The sequence below is a fragment of the Vidua macroura genome, chromosome 39 (genome assembly GCF_024509145.1).
Source record: "Vidua macroura isolate BioBank_ID:100142 chromosome 39, ASM2450914v1, whole genome shotgun sequence".
Taxonomy (NCBI): Eukaryota; Metazoa; Chordata; class Aves; order Passeriformes; family Viduidae; genus Vidua; species Vidua macroura.
In genome coordinates this window covers 615645-630860 of record NC_071609.1, presented here as the reverse complement: position 1 = coordinate 630860, position 15216 = coordinate 615645, and the positions used below count along the sequence as shown (strand labels likewise).

The 15216-nt window shown below is 55.8% G+C and overlaps 1 protein-coding gene across 2 annotated transcripts in view; it reads left to right on the top strand.

Annotated features, from left to right (window-relative positions):
• DNMT1 (DNA methyltransferase 1) overlaps positions 1 to 15216 on the top strand; it is a 29795-nt gene that overhangs the window by 8267 nt on the left and 6312 nt on the right. For both annotated transcript variants that reach the window (XM_054002295.1, XM_054002294.1), the window contains exons 12-29: positions 47 to 139; positions 798 to 949; positions 1917 to 2104; positions 2922 to 3111; positions 3685 to 3782; positions 3894 to 4041; positions 4430 to 4545; positions 5342 to 5543; positions 5623 to 5756; positions 5848 to 6021; positions 7236 to 7457; positions 8176 to 8368; positions 9076 to 9166; positions 10212 to 10343; positions 11198 to 11480; positions 12169 to 12310; positions 13249 to 13415; positions 14756 to 14933. In XM_054002295.1, the coding sequence (XP_053858270.1) occupies positions 47 to 139; positions 798 to 949; positions 1917 to 2104; positions 2922 to 3111; positions 3685 to 3782; positions 3894 to 4041; positions 4430 to 4545; positions 5342 to 5543; positions 5623 to 5756; positions 5848 to 6021; positions 7236 to 7457; positions 8176 to 8368; positions 9076 to 9166; positions 10212 to 10343; positions 11198 to 11480; positions 12169 to 12310; positions 13249 to 13415; positions 14756 to 14933 (2903 nt within the window). The remainder of the gene's footprint in view (positions 1 to 46; positions 140 to 797; positions 950 to 1916; positions 2105 to 2921; positions 3112 to 3684; positions 3783 to 3893; positions 4042 to 4429; positions 4546 to 5341; positions 5544 to 5622; positions 5757 to 5847; positions 6022 to 7235; positions 7458 to 8175; positions 8369 to 9075; positions 9167 to 10211; positions 10344 to 11197; positions 11481 to 12168; positions 12311 to 13248; positions 13416 to 14755; positions 14934 to 15216) is intronic.

The window sequence follows — 15216 nt, the reverse complement described above, 5'->3', positions numbered from 1 at the left end:
CCGGATTCCCACATGGGAATTGTCCGGATTGTTTTTGGCTTGGCAGGTGGGGTGAGAGCCAAGAAGTTGGGGCCCATCAACGCCTGGTGGATCACGGGCTTCGACGGCGGGGAGAAGGCGCTGATCGGCTTCAGCACAGGTGAGGAGGGGCTTTGAGGGGAGTTTTGGGCAATTTTGGGTTGGTTTTGGGTTATTTTGGGCTTTTATTGAGGGCTTTTTGGGGGGTGGGTTTCAGGGTTTTTGCCCTTTTCCTCCTTTTTCTCCCTTCTCCTTTTTCCTCCTTTTCTACCCATTTTTTCCCTTTTTTTTCCATTTTCTTTTCTCTCTTTTTCTCCCTTTCCTTCTTCTTTCTTCTTTATTTTTTCTGGTCTTTTTTTCCTTTTGTTTTTTCTTTTTCTTTTCTTTCTTTTTTCTCTTTTTTTCTATCTTCTCTGTAACTTTTTTTTTCTTCTTTTTTTTCCTTCTTTCTTTTCTTTTCTCCTCTTTCCTTTTTCTTCCTCCTCTTTTCCCCTATAATTTGTTTTTTTCTTTTCTTTCCTTTCTTTTTTCTCTTTCCTTCTCTTTCCTCCTTTTTCCTGCTGTTTTCCGCTTTATTTTCTTTTTTCCTTCCTCTTTCTTTTCTCACTTTCCTCCTTTTTTTCTCCTACTTCCTGCTCTTTTTCTCTATTTTTTTCTTTCCTTTTTCCACTCTTTTTCCCTTTATTTCTTCCCCCTCTTTCCTTCTCTTTTCTCCATTTTCCTCCTCTTCCCCCCCACATTTTTTCCCCAAAATCCCACAATTTTGGGGCCGTTCCCAGCCTTTGCCGACTACATCCTGATGGAGCCGAGCGAGGAGTACGCGCCCACCTTCGCGCTGATGCAGGAGAAGATCTACATGAGCAAGATCGTGGTGGAGTTCCTGCAGAACAACCGCCACGTCAGCTACGAGGACCTGCTCAACAAGATCGAGGTGACAGTGCCACCGCGGTGTCACCTCCCCGTGGTGTCACCTCCCTGTGGTGTCACCTCCCCGTGGTGTTGCCTCCCCACGGTGTCACCTCCCCGTGGTGTCGCCTCCCCACGGTGTCACCTCTCCATGGTGTCACCTCCCCGCGATGTCACCTCCCTGTGGTGTCACCTCCCCTTGGTGTCACCTCCCTGTGGTGTCACCTCCCCATGGTGTCACCTCCCCGTGGTGTCGCCTCCCCATGGTGTCACCTCCCTGCGATGTCACCTCCCCACGGTGTCACCTCCCCATGGTGTCACCTCCCCACGGTGTCACCTCCTCATGGTGTCATCTCCTCATGGTGTCACCTCTGCACGGTGTCACCTCCCCGTGGTGTCACCTCCCCGTGGTGTCACCTCTCCACGGTGTCACCTCCCCGTAGTGTCACGTCCGCACGGTGTCACCTCCTCTTGGTGTCACCTCCTCTTGGTGTCACCTCCCTGCCGTGTCACCTCCCTGCCGTGTCACCTCCCTGCCGTGTCACCTCCCCATCCTGGGGACAATTCCCCCATGGAAAAGATGGGATGGGGTCAGCAGGAGGAGATGGTGGTGGTGGTGGAGGTGGCTCAACAAGATGGAGGTGACGGTGCCACTGTGGTCATCCCCAACCATTCCAAACCATCTCAACCCTTCCCAAACCATCCCCAACCATTCCAAACCATCTCAACCCTTCCCAAACCATCCCAAACCATCTCAACCATTCCCAACCATTCCCAACCATCCCCAACCATTCCAAACCATCCCAAACCATCCCAAACCATTCCAAACCATCTCAACCCTTCCCAAGCCATCCCCGACCATCCCCAACCATTCCAAACCATTCCCAACCTTGGTGACCCTTGGAATGGGTGATCTGGAGAGGGGTCAGCGACCATCCCCAACCCTTCCAAACCATTCCCAACCATCCCCAACCCTTCCCAAATTCCCCCAGACCACGGTGCCGCCGGCGGGGCTCAACTTCAACCGTTTCACGGAGGACTCGCTGCTGCGCCACGCCCAGTTTGTGGTGGAGCAGGTGGAGAGCTACGACGAGGCCGGCGACAGCGACGAGCCCCCGGTGCTCATCACGCCCTGCATGAGGGACCTCATCAAGCTGGCCGGCGTCACCCTGGGCAAGAGGTGAGGTCTGGGGGCAAAAACCCCAAAATCGGGAAAATCCGACCAAAATCTGGGAGGGTTTGGGCTCTGAGGTCTCAATATTGGGGAAATCTGCCCAAAATTGGGGATTCTCGTGCCAGGCATGAGGGACCTCATCAAGCTGGTGACCCTGAGCAAGAGGTGAGGTCTGGGGGTAAAAACGCCAAAATCGGGAAAATTTGACCAAAACTGGGGAAGTGTGACTTCAAAAGTAAGAGAATTTGCCGAAAATTGGGGAGGGTTTGGGTTCTGCGACCACAAAATTGGGAGAATCCAACCAAAGTTGGGAAAATCTTCCCAAAACTGGTGAGGATTTGGGTTCAATGGCATGAGAAGTGCTGGGAATCAGAGCAGAAACCCTCCCAGAATTGGGAAGATCTCCCAAGATCACAAAAACCCTCCCAAAATTGGGAAGATCTCCCAAGATCACAGAAACCCTCCCAAAATTGGGAAGATCTCCCAAGATCACAAAAACCCTCCCAAAGTTGGGAAGATCTTCCCAAGATCACAAAAACCCTCCCAAAATTGGGAAGATCTCCCAAGATCACAAAAACCCTCCCAAAATTGGGAAGATCTCCCAAGATCACAAAAACCCTCCCAAAATTGGGAAGATCTTCCCAAAATTGGGCAAAACCCAAACCTGGTGCTGCTCCAGGGGGAGAAGGACGCTCTGTTGGGTCCCCGAAATCCATCCACACCCTTTGGGGACCTCACCTGGCACTTGTGGGTGTCCCTTGGGTGTCCCCGGGGTGGTGGCCCCGTCCCCGGGCGTGGCCTGAGCGCTGTCCCCGTGCCGCAGGCGAGCCGTGCGGCGCCAGGCCATCCGCCACCCCACGCGCATCGACAAGGACAAGGGTCCCACCAAGGCCACCACCACCAAGCTGGTGTACCTCATCTTCGACACCTTCTTCTCGGAGCAGATCGAGAAGGACGAGCGCGAGGAGGACAAGGAGAACGCCACCAAGCGCCGGCGCTGCGGCGTCTGCGAGGTGACCGAGGGTCGCCGGTGGCGGCGCCCGGCAGTGGGGTGGGGATGGGTTTGGGTGGTTGGTGTTGGAGGGTCTTCCAACCTTGGTCAACATCAGTGTCACAGGTTGGGTTGGTTGGTCTTGAAGGACTCCCAGTGTTGGCCAACATCAACGTCATGGGTTAGGTTGGTTGGTCTTGAAGGTCTCTTCCAGTCTTGGTCAAGATCACCTCCCTGGGTTGGGTTGGCTGATCTTGGAGAGCCTTCCAGTCTTGGTCAATGTTAGTGTTGTGGGTTGGGTTGGGTTGATGCTAGAGGGCTTTTCCAGCCTTTGTCAACGTCAATGTCACGGGTTGGGTTGGTTGGTTTTGGAAGGTCTTCCAACCTTGATCAGCATCGACATTGTGAGTTGGGTTGAGCTGATCTTGGATAACTCTTCCAACCTGGATCAACCAACTCCAACCTCCCATCCCATCCACTCCATGGAGTCCTTCCAGCAGCTCCCCTGTCCCCGGGGAGCGTTCCCGGCGTCACCGGTGTCCCCCGTGACCTGGGACCGTTCCCGGCGTCACCAGTGTCCCCTGTGCCGTGCCAGGTGTGCCAGCAGCCCGAGTGTGGCAAGTGCAAGGCGTGCCAGAACATGGTCAAGTTCGGGGGCAGCGGCCGCAGCAAGCAGGCGTGTCTGCAGAGGAGGTGGGTGGCCCTGTCCCCAACGTCCCTGTCCCCAACGTCCCTGTCCCCATCCCTGAGCCCCCGGTGACGTTCCCAGTGACGTTCCCGGTGACGTTCCCGGTGACGTCCCAGGTGTCCCAACCTGGCGGTGCGGGAGGCGGACGAGGACGAGGAGGTCGATGACAACATCCCCGAGATGCCCTCACCCAAGAAGATGCTCCAGGGCCGCAAGAAGAAGCAGAACAAGAGCCGGATCTCCTGGGTCGGGGAGCCCATCAAGGTGAGGCACCTGGGCAGGTGAGGGGGGTCTGGAAAGGTGAGGGGTCTTGGCAAGGTGAGGGGTACCCATGTAGGTGAGGGGAACCCGTCCAGGTGAGGGGAACCCATCCAAGTGTGACCAGAGTTGGATCTCATGGATGGGGGAACCCATCCAGGTGAGGGGAACCCATGCAGGTGAGGGAACCCATCCAGGTGAGGGGAACCCATCCAGGTGAGGCCAGAGTTGGATCTCATGGATGGGGGAACCCATCCCAGTGAGGGAACCCATGCAGGTGAGGGAACCTATCAAGGTGAGACCAGAGTTGGATTTTGTGGATGAGGGAACCCATCCAGGTGAGGGCCCCATCCAGGTGAGGCCGGTACCTGTAACCGCCCCCGTGCCCCGGCAGAGCGACGGCAAGAAGGATTATTACCAACGCGTCTGCATCGACTCCGAGACCCTGGAGGTGGGCGACTGCGTGTCCGTGAGCCCCGACGACCCCACCAAGCCCCTCTACCTGGCCAGGTGGGTTCTCCATGTTCCCACAGGGGTGGGGATACGGGCACAACCCCACCCAGACCCTCCACCTGGCTGGGTGTGTTCTCCATTCTCCCATGGGGTTGGGGATGGGGGACGTCCCCAGTGATCCCACCTGGCCAGGTGGGTTCTCCATTCTCCCATGGGGTTGGGGACACGGGGACGTCTCCGATGGTCCCACCTGGCCAGGTGTGTTCTCCCTGCTCCCATGGGGTTGGGGACACGGGGACATCCCCAATGATCCCACCTGGCCAGGTGTGTTCTCCATTCTCCCCTGGATTGGGGATGGGGGATGTCCCTGATGATCCCACCTGGCCAGGTGTGTTCTCCATTCTCCCATGGGGTTGGGGACACGGGGACATCCCCAATGATCCCACCTGCCCAGGTGGGTTCTCCTCACTCCCATGGGGTTGGGGACACGGGGACGTCTCCCATGATCCCATCAATCCAGGTGGGTTCTCCATTCTCCCATGGGGTTGGGGACACGGGGATGTCCCCAATGATCCCACCTGCCCAGGTGGGTTCTCCTCACTCCCATGGGGTTGGGGACACAGGGACATCTCCAGTGATCCCACCTGGCCAGGTGTGTTCTCCATTCTCCCATGGGGTTGGGGATGGGGGATGTCCCCAGTGATCCCATCAATCCAGGTGGGTTCTCCCCACTCCCATGGGGTTGGGGACACGGGGACGTCCCCAATGATCCCACCTGCCCAGGTGGGTTCTCCCTGCTCCCATGGGGTTGGGGACACGGGGACGTCCCCTCTCACGCCGCGGCGCCCCTCAGGGTGACGGCCATGTGGGAGGACAGCGGTGGCCAGATGTTCCACGCCCACTGGTTCTGCCCGGGCTCGGACACCGTCCTGGGGGCCACCTCGGACCCTCTGGAGCTGTTCCTGGTGGACGAGTGCGAGGACATGCAGCTCTCCTACATCCACGGCAAGGTCAACGTCATCTACAAGGCGCCCTCGGACAACTGGGCCATGGAGGTGGGCGCAGCGCCGCGGCGTCCGGCCGGTGCCGGTCAGCGCGGCCGATCCCGGCCACCGCCGCGGTTTTGTCCTTCAGGGCGGGCTGGACACGGAGATCAAGATGGTGGAGGACGACGGGAGGACCTACTTCTACCAGATGTGGTACGACCAGGAGTACGCGCGCTTCGAGAGCCCGCCCGCCACGCAGCCCACCGAGGACAACAAGTACAAGTCAGTTTTTGGCCGGAAAAACCGGAGTTTTGGGTTCTCCCCACCCCTAGAAATGGATTTTTTTTTGGAGAACCTGGCGGTGTTCCGGCAGGTTCTGCATGAGCTGCGCACGCCTGGACGAGGTGAGGCACAAGGAGATCCCCAAGGTGGCCGAGCCGCTGGAGGAGGCCGACGGCAAGATGTTCTACGCCGTGGCCACCAAGAACGGCGTCCAGTACCGCGTCGGGGACGGCGTCTACCTGCTGCCGGACGCCTTCTCCTTCAGGTGGGTTTGGGGGATCGCATCTTTGGGGTGGGATTTGGGGATTTTTGGGTTTTCCCACCTGTAAACGAAGGTCTGGTGTCCTGAATTTCTGCAAGTTGTGCATAAAAATCGCCCCAGTTTTGGTTTTCTGTTGTTTGGTTGAGAGGTGGCTCTGGTGGGACCATCCTGGTGCTGCGTTTTGGGGCGTGAATTGGAGTTTGGGAATTGCAGGATCAGAGAATTAAAGTTGGGAGATCCCTCTAAGACCTTGAGTTCCAAATTTTAACCCAGTTTTGGGGGATAAATTGGAATTATGGAATTAAGGCTCTAAAACCTCTCCAAAATCTCTTAATTCCAACTCTTAACCCAACTTTTGACAAAAAAAAATTGGAATCAAGGCTGGAAAACCCTTCTAAGACCCCTTAATTCTAAATCTTCACCCAATTTTTGGTGGATAAATTGGAATTATGGAATTATAGAACCAATTAAGTTTAGGAGACCCCACCAAGATCCCTGAATTCCAACTCTTCACCCAACTTTTGGTGGATAAATTGGAATCAAGGATGGAAAACCCCTCCAAGACCTCTTAATTCTAAATCTTCACCCAACTTTTGCTGAATAAATTGGAATCTAGGATGGAAACCCTTCCAAGATCCCTGAATTCCAACTCTTCACCCAACTTTTGGTGGATAAATTGGAATCAAGGATGGAAAACCCCTCCAAGACCCCTGAATTCCAACTCTTCACCCAACTTCTGGTGGATAAATTAGAATCAAGGATGGAAAACCCCACCAAGATCCCTGAATTCCAAATCTTCTCCCAACTTTTGGTGGATAAATTGGAATCAAGGCTGGAAAACCCCTCCAAGACCCCTTAATTCTAAATCTTCACCCAACTTTTGGTGAATAAATTGGAATCAAGGATGGAAAACCCCTCCAAGACCCCTTAATTCTAAATCTTTACCCAACTTTTGGTGGATAAATCAGACTCAAGGCTGGAAAACCCCTCCAAGATCCCTGAATTCCAACTCTTCACCCAACTTTTGTTGGATAAATCAGAATCAAGGCTGGAAACCCTTCCAAGATCCCTGAATTCCAACTCTTCACCCAACTTTTGTTGGATAAATTGGAATCAAGGCTGGAAAACCCCAAGACCCACCCCCCCAACTCCACCCTGCACCGCCCCAAGCTCCACATCCCGACGTTTTTGGGTCGCTTTTTCCCGATTTTCCCCAGCGTGAAGCCGGCCAGCCCGGCCAAGAGGCCCAAGAAGGAGGCGGTGGACGAGGAGCTGCACCCCGAGCACTACCGGAAGTACTCGGAGTACATCAAGGGCAGCAACCTGGACGCGCCCGACCCGTTCCGCGTGGGCCGCATCAAGAGCATCTTCTGCAGCCTGCGCGGCAACGGCAAACCCAACGAGGCCGACATCAAGCTCGGCATCTACAAGTTCTACAGGTGCCAAATCCAGGGGTTTTTTTTGGGGGGGGTGGCCTGGGAAGGTTTGGAGTTGGTGGTGATAGCAGGGCTTGGTCTGGTGGTCCAAACCTTTGGAGGTTCTCGGTTGACTTCCCAACTTGGGTGATCCTTGGAAAAACTCGCCCAAATCTGGGAGGGTTGTCCTAAACTTGGTCGGCCTCAAAATCGGGAATTTTGTCCCCAAATCCATGAGGGTTGGGGCTCGGTGGCCCCAAAATTGGGAAAACTCTCCCAAAATTGATGAGGATTTGGGGTCGGTGGCATGAGCAGTGCTGGGGATTGGGGTAGGAATCCACGGACTTGGATGGCCCTGATGGGACATCTTTGGACCCTTTCGGATGTCTTGAGATGTGTTTGGACTTCTTTGGATGTTTTTGGATCCTTTTGGGTATCTTTGGGTATTTTGGGACATTTTTGGATGTCCTGGAACGTTTTGAGATGTCTTTAAATGTCTTTGGATGTCGTGGGAGGTCTTTGGACACCTTGGGATGTTTCTGGACACCTCTGGATGCCTCAAGCTCCCTTAAAACCCCTTTTTCCTCAATCCACTCCTTACCCCACCTCCAATCTTCCCTCCATCCCACCCAAAAACCCCCCAAAACCTCCCAAAATCCCCTCTCCAAACCCCAACCCCACCAAGAAGAGGCCCCACCTCGGTTTTCCCCCCTAATCCCGGCGTTTTTCCGGGAATTTCCAGGCCCGAGAACACCCACAAGTCCACGAAGGCGAGCTACCACGCCGACATCAACCTCCTCTACTGGAGCGACGAGGAGGCCACCGTGGAGTTCCGGGCGGTCCAGGGCCGCTGCTCCGTGGTCTACGGCGAGGACCTGACCGAGAGCATCCAGGACTACTCGGCCGGTGGCCTGGACCGCTTCTACTTCCTGGAGGTGAGGGAACGGGAATTCCAGGGGGGGAGGAGGAGCCTGGAGACCCCAGGGATGGAGCAAAGTGGGGGCTTCTGGTGTCTCGGGGCCGGTTCTGGGATTTTGGGAACAAATCTTGGGTGCTAAACTGGGTTTTTGTGGATCTGGATGAGTTCCTGGAGGTCTGGAAGAGTTCCTGGAGGTCTGGAAGAGTTCCTGGAGGTCTGGAGACCCCAGGGATGGAGCAGAGTGGGGGGTTCTGGTGTCTCCAGGTGGGTTTTCCATGGAAGGTTTGGATTTGGGGCCGGTTCTGGGATTTTGGGAACAAATCTTGGGTGCTACACTGGGTTTCCATGGATCTGGATGAGTTCCTAGAGGTCTGGAGACCCCAGGAATGGAGCCAAGTGGGGGGTTCTGGTGTCTCCAGGTGGATTTTCCATGGAAACATTGGATTTAGGGCCAGTTCTGAGATTTTGGGGAGCAAATTTTGGGAGCTAAACTGGGTTTTTGTGGATCTGGATGAGTTCCTGGAGGTGTGGAATTGTCCTTGGAGGACCTGAATGAGTTCCTGGGCGCTCTGCATGTGTCCCTGGGGTTCTGCTGTCACAAAATCACAGAACCATCCCCTGATTCCAGCGGGATTTTGGCAATCCCGGGGCCATTCCCGGGCTGGAAAAGCTCCTCCTGTCCAATCCCAAATCCTGGGGATTTTTGGGGTTTTTTTTTTCTAGGCTTACAATGCCAAAACCAAGAGCTTTGAGGATCCTCCCAACCACGCCCGGAGCTCTGGGAACAAAGGGAAGGGGAAGGGGAAAGGGAAAGGTGAGGCTGGAAAAAGGGTGGGAAAGGGGTGGGAAAAGGGTGGGAAATGGGTGGGAAAAGGAGCAGAAAAAGGGCTGGGAAAGGGATGGGAAAAGACAGGAAAAAGGGCAGAAAAAAGGGTGGAAAAGGGGTAAAAAAGGGGCTGAAAAATGGGGTGGAAAAGAGGTGGGGAAGGGGCTGGAATTGGGGCAGGAAATGGGTAAAAAAGGGACAGAAAATGGGTAAAAAGGGGGCAGGAAATGAGTAAAAAAAAGGGCAGAAAATGAGTAAAAAAGGGGCAGAAAATGGGTAAAAAGGGGGCAGAAAATGGGTAAAAAGGGGGCAGAAAATGGGTAAAAAGGGGGCAGAAAATGGGTAAAAAAAGGGCAGAAAATGGGTAAAAAAGGGGCAGAAAATGGGTAAAAAAGGGGCAGAAAATGGGTAAAAAGGGGCAGAAAATGGGTAAAAAGGGGGCAGAAAATGGGTAAAAAAGGGGGCAGAAAATGGGTAAAAAAGGGGGCAGAAAATGGGTAAAAAGGGGCAGAAAATGAGTAAAAAGGGGGCAGAAAATGGGTAAAAAAAGGGCAGAAAATGGGTAAAAAAGGGGCAGAAAATGGGTGAAAAGGGGGCAGAAAATGGGTAAAAAAAGGGCAGAAAATGGGTAAAAAAGGGCAGAAAATGGGTAAAAAAGGGACAGAAAATGGGTGAAAAAGGACAGAAAATGAGTAAAAAGGGGCAGAAAATGGGTAAAAAAGGGGCAGAAAATGAGTAAAAAAGGGGCAGAAAATGGGTGAAAAAGGACAGAAAATGAGTAAAAAGGGGCAGAAAATGGCTGAAAAAGGGGCAGAAAATGAGTAAAAAAGGGGCAGAAAATGGGTGAAAAAGGACAGAAAATGAGTAAAAAGGAGCAGAAAATGGGTAAAAAAGGGGCAGAAAATGAGTAAAAAAGTGTCGGGAAAGGGTCTGGGAGGTGATGGATTACCAGAGGAGGAGGAGGAAGAGGAGGGCCAGGGCATGAGGAGGAGGAAGGCAGGGACTGACGCGTGCCTGGCCGGGGTTTTGGCAGGGAAGGGCAAAGGGAAGGCGGCGAGCGCGGAGCAGAGCGAGCAGGAGCCGGCCCAGCTCCAGGTGCCCAAGCTGAGGACGCTGGACGTGTTCTCCGGCTGTGGGGGCCTCTCCGAGGGCTTCCACCAGGCAGGTGAGGTCCAGCTCCTGGAGCTGGGGCATGGCTGGGCTTGGAAGAGGCCCCGGGGCTTGGCAAATCTGCTGGGCGTTGGCAGTGCCCGGCCCTGGCTGTTGCACCCGGCTCTGGGCATTCCCACCCAGTTCTGGCCAGTCCCAGTGTCCATCCCAGACCATTCCTGACCATTCCCAGTGTCCATTCCTGACCATTCCCAGTGTCCATCCCTGACCATTCCCAGTGTCCATCCCTGACCATTCCCAGTGTCCATTCCTGACCATTCCTGACCATTCCCAGTGTCCATTCCTGACCATTCCCAGTGTTCATCCCTGACCATTCCTGACCATTCCCAGTGCCTGTTCCTGACCATTCCCAGTGTCCATTCCTGACCATTCCCAGTGTCCATCCCTGACCATTCCTGACCATTCCCAGTGTCCATCCCTGACCATTCCTGACCATTCCTGACCATTCCTGACCATTCCCAGTGTCCATCCCTGACCATTCATGACCATCCCAGACCATTCCCAGTGTCCATCCCTGACCATTCCTGACCATTCCCAGTGTCCATTCCTGACCATTCCTGACCATTCCCAGTGCCCATCCCGGTGCCCATCCCTGACCATCCCTGCCCATTCCCAGTGCCCATCCCAGACCATTCCCAGTGTCCATCCCTGACCATCCCTGCCCATTCCCAGTGCCCATCCCAGTGCCCATCCCTGACCATCCCTGCCCATTCCCAGTGCCCATCCCTGACCATCCCTGACCATCCCTGCCCATTCCCAGTGCCCATCCCAGTGCCCATCCCTGACCATCCCTGCCCATTCCCAGTGCCCATCCCTGACCATCCCTGGCCATGCCGGCCGTGCCCGCAGGAGTCTCGGAGACGCTCTGGGCCATCGAGATGTGGGAGCCGGCGGCGCAGGCGTTCCGGCTCAACAACCCCGGCACCACGGTGTTCACCGAGGACTGCAACGTCCTCCTCAAGCTGGTCATGGCCGGCGAGAAAACCAATTCCTTGGGCCAGAAACTGCCCCAGAAGGGCGACGTGGAGATGCTCTGTGGTGGCCCCCCGTGCCAGGGCTTCAGCGGCATGAACCGCTTCAACTCCCGCACCTACTCCAAGTTCAAGAACTCCCTGGTGGTCTCCTTCCTCAGGTGGGTGTGGAGGGGATTTCTGGGAGGTGAGACCCCATCCCGTGTCCCCTTATGGGTGTGGAGGGGATTTTGGGAGGTGAGACCCCATCCTGTGTCCTCTTGTGGGGTTGGAGGGGATTTTGGGAGGTGAGACCCCATCCCGTGTCCTCTTGTGGGGTTGGAGAGGATTTTGGGAGGTGAGACCCCATCCCGTGTCCCCTCGTGGGGTTGGAGGGGATTTTGGGAGGTGAGACCCCATCCCGTGTCCCCTTATGGGTGTGGAGGGGATTTTGGGAGGTGAGACCCCATCCTGTGTCCCCTCGTGGGGTTGGAGGGGATTTTGGGAGGTGAGACCCCATCCCGTGCTTTTGGGAGGTGAGATCCCAAAAATCCCCTCATGGGTGTGGAGAGGATTTTTTGGGGTGAGGGAGGGGATTTTTGAGGTGAGACCCCATCCGGTGTCCTCTCATGGCTGTGGAGAGAATTTTTTGGGGTGATGGAGGGGATTTTTGGGATGAGCCCCCATCTGTTGTCCCCTCATGCGTGTGGAGGGAATTTTTTGGGGTGATGGAGGGGATTTTTGGGGTGAGATCCCACCTGGTGTCCCCCGGTGGGTGTGAAGAGGATTTTTTGGGGTGATGGAGGGGATTTTTGGGGTGAGACCCCATCCGGTGTCCCCGGCCACGCCGACGTCCCGCTGTCCCCGCAGTTACTGCGATTATTACCGGCCGCGCTTCTTCCTGCTGGAGAACGTCCGGAATTTCGTGTCCTTCAAGAGATCCATGGTGCTCAAGCTGACCCTGCGCTGCCTGGTGCGCATGGGCTACCAGTGCACCTTCGGGGTGCTCCAGGTAGGCTCCCGGGGCTGCTTTTGGGGGAAAAAACCTCTTTTTTGGCACCCCGAGAAACGTTGGTTATGTCGCTCCATGGGGACGTTCCCAAAGGAGTCGTCAGGTGGGAATTGGCCCGTTCCTGGTTGGTCCTTCAAAGGGGGAATTGACTCCTTGGGTGGCTCTGGGGACATTCCCAGAGGGGACAGGTTCTCCAAAGGAGGAATTGATTCCTTGGGTGGCTCTGGGGACATCCCTACCCTGTCCCTCAGGAATTGTCCCCTCCAAAGGAGGAATTGTCCCCTCGGGTGGCTTCGGGGACATCCCCACCCTGTCCCTCAGAACTGTCCCCTCCAAAGACCCCTTGGGTGGCTCTGGGGACATTCCCACCCTGTCCCTCAGAACTGTCCCCTCCAAAGGAGGAACTGTCCCCTCGGTGGCTCTGGGGACACCCTGTCCCTCAGAACTGTCCCCTCGGGTGGCTCTGGGGACATTCCCACCCTGTCCCTCAGAACTGTCCCCCCCAGAGGAGGAATTGTCCCCTTGGGTGGCTCTGGGGACATTCCCACCCTGTCCCTCAGAACTGTCCCCCCCAGAGGAGGAATTGTCCCCTTGGGTGGCTCTGGGGACATTCCCAGAGGGGACAGGTTCTCCAAAGGAGGAATTGACTCCTTGGGTGGCTCTGGGGACATTCCCACCCTGTCCCTCAGAACTGTCCCCCCCAGAGGAGGAACTGTCCCCTCGGTGGCTCTGGGGACATCCCCACCCTGTCCCTCAGAACTGTCCCCTCGGGTGGCTTTGGGGACATTCCCACCCTGTCCCTCAGAACTGTCCCCTCGGTGGCTCTGGGGACACCCTGTCCCTCAGAACTGTCCCCCCCAGAGGAGGAGCCGTCCCCTCGGGTGGCTCTGGGTCCGTGCCCAGCTCGGTGAGGGCCCCACCGGGGGTTGTCCCCGCAGGCCGGGCAGTACGGCGTGGCGCAGACGCGGCGCCGCGCCATCGTGCTGGCGGCGGCGCCGGGCGAGAAGCTGCCCATGTTCCCCGAGCCCCTGCACGTGTTCGCCCCCCGCGCCTGCCAGCTCAGCGTCGTGGTGGACGACAAGAAGTTCGTCAGCAACATCACCCGGTGAGATCCCGGAGTCGCCGGGAATTCCGGTCGGGAATCACGGTTTGGCAGTTCGGCACTCGGGGATTCGGGTTTGGGAATTCCGGTTTGGCAGTTCGGCACTTGGGGATTCAGGTTTGGCAATTTGGCACTCGGAGATTCTGGTTTGGCAATTCCGGTTTGGCAGTTTGGCACTTGGGGATTCAGGTTTGGCAATTTGGCACTCGGAGATTCCGGTTTGGCAATTCCGGTTTGGCAGTTCGGCACTCGGAGATTCTGGTTTGGCAATTTGGCAGGCGGGGATTCTGGTTTGGGAATTCCGGTTTGGCAATTTGGCACTTGAGGATTCCGGTTTGGCGATTCCGATTTGGCAATTCGGCACTCGGGGATTCCGGTTTGGCAATTCCGGTTTGGCAATTCGGCACTCGGGGATTCTGGTTTGGGAATTCGGCACTTGGGAATTGGGTGTTGAGAATTCTGTGTTGGGAATTCGGCAACGGGAAATTTGGCATTGGGAATTCTGAGTTGTGGATTTCCAGTTGGGAATTCTGAGTTGGGAATTCGGCACTTGGGAATTGGGTGTTGGGAATTCGGCGTTGGGGATTTCAAGTTGGGAATTCCGAGCTGGGAATTTGGCGTTGGGAGTTCTGTGTCTGGAATTCGGCGTCGGGAAATTTGGCGTTGGGAATTCCGAGTTGTGGATTTCAAGTTGGGAATTCGGCACCAGGAATTCGGCACTGGGAATTCTGTGTTGGAAATTCTGTGTCAGGATTTCCACGTTGGGAATTCCACGCTGGGAATTTGGGGCTGGGAATTCGGCGTCAGGAATTCCACGTTGGGAATTCGGCATCGGGAATTCAACGCCGGGAATTCCTTGTTGGGGATTTGACATCAGAAATTTGGCGCTGGGAGTTCCGAGTTGGGAATTCCAAGTTGGGAATTCCGAGTTGGGAGTTCCGAGTCGGGAATTCTGAGCTGGGGGTTCTGAGTCGGGAATTCCAAGTTGGGAGTTCCAAGTTGGGAGTTCTGAGTCGGGAATTCCGAGTCGGGAATTCCGAGTCGGGAGTTCCAAGTTGGGAATTCCAAGTAGGAAGTTCCGAGTTGGGAGTTCTGAGTTGGGAGTTCCGAGTTGGGAATTCTGAGTTGGGAGTTCCAGGTTGGGAATTCTGAGTTGGGAGTTCCAGGTTGGGAATTCCAAGTCGGGAATTCTGAGTTGGGAGTTACGAGTTGGGAATTCCGAGTTGGGAGTTCCAAATTGGGAGTTCCGAGTTGGGAGTTCCGAGTCAGGAATTCCGAGTTGGGAGTTCCGAGTCGGGAATTCCGAGTCAGGAATTCCGAGTTGGGAATTCTCTCCCCCGCAGGACGTACTCGGGCCCGTTCCGCACCATCACGGTGCGGGACACGATGTCGGACCTGCCGGAGATCCGGAACGGCGCCTCGGCGCTGGAGATCTCCTACAACGGCGAGCCCCAGTCGTGGTTCCAGCGCCAGATCCGCGGCTCCCAGTACCAGCCCATCCTCAGGGATCACATCTGCAAGGTGGGAATGGGACACCCCGGATCCACCGGATCCACCGGATCCCGGCGGAGCGGCCCCGCGGCTTCCCGGGGTGGCCGTGCCCGAAACTGGGATGGGGGAGCTGCTGGGGACTGGTGGGAATGGTGGACTTGGGAATGGTGGAGGTGTTGGGAACTGGTGGAGATCCTGGGAATGGTGGATGTCTTGGGAATGGTGGATTTGGGAATGGTGGAGGTGTTGGAAACTGGTGGAGGTGTTGGGAATGGTGGATTTGGGAATGGTGGAGGTGTTGGGAACTGGTGGA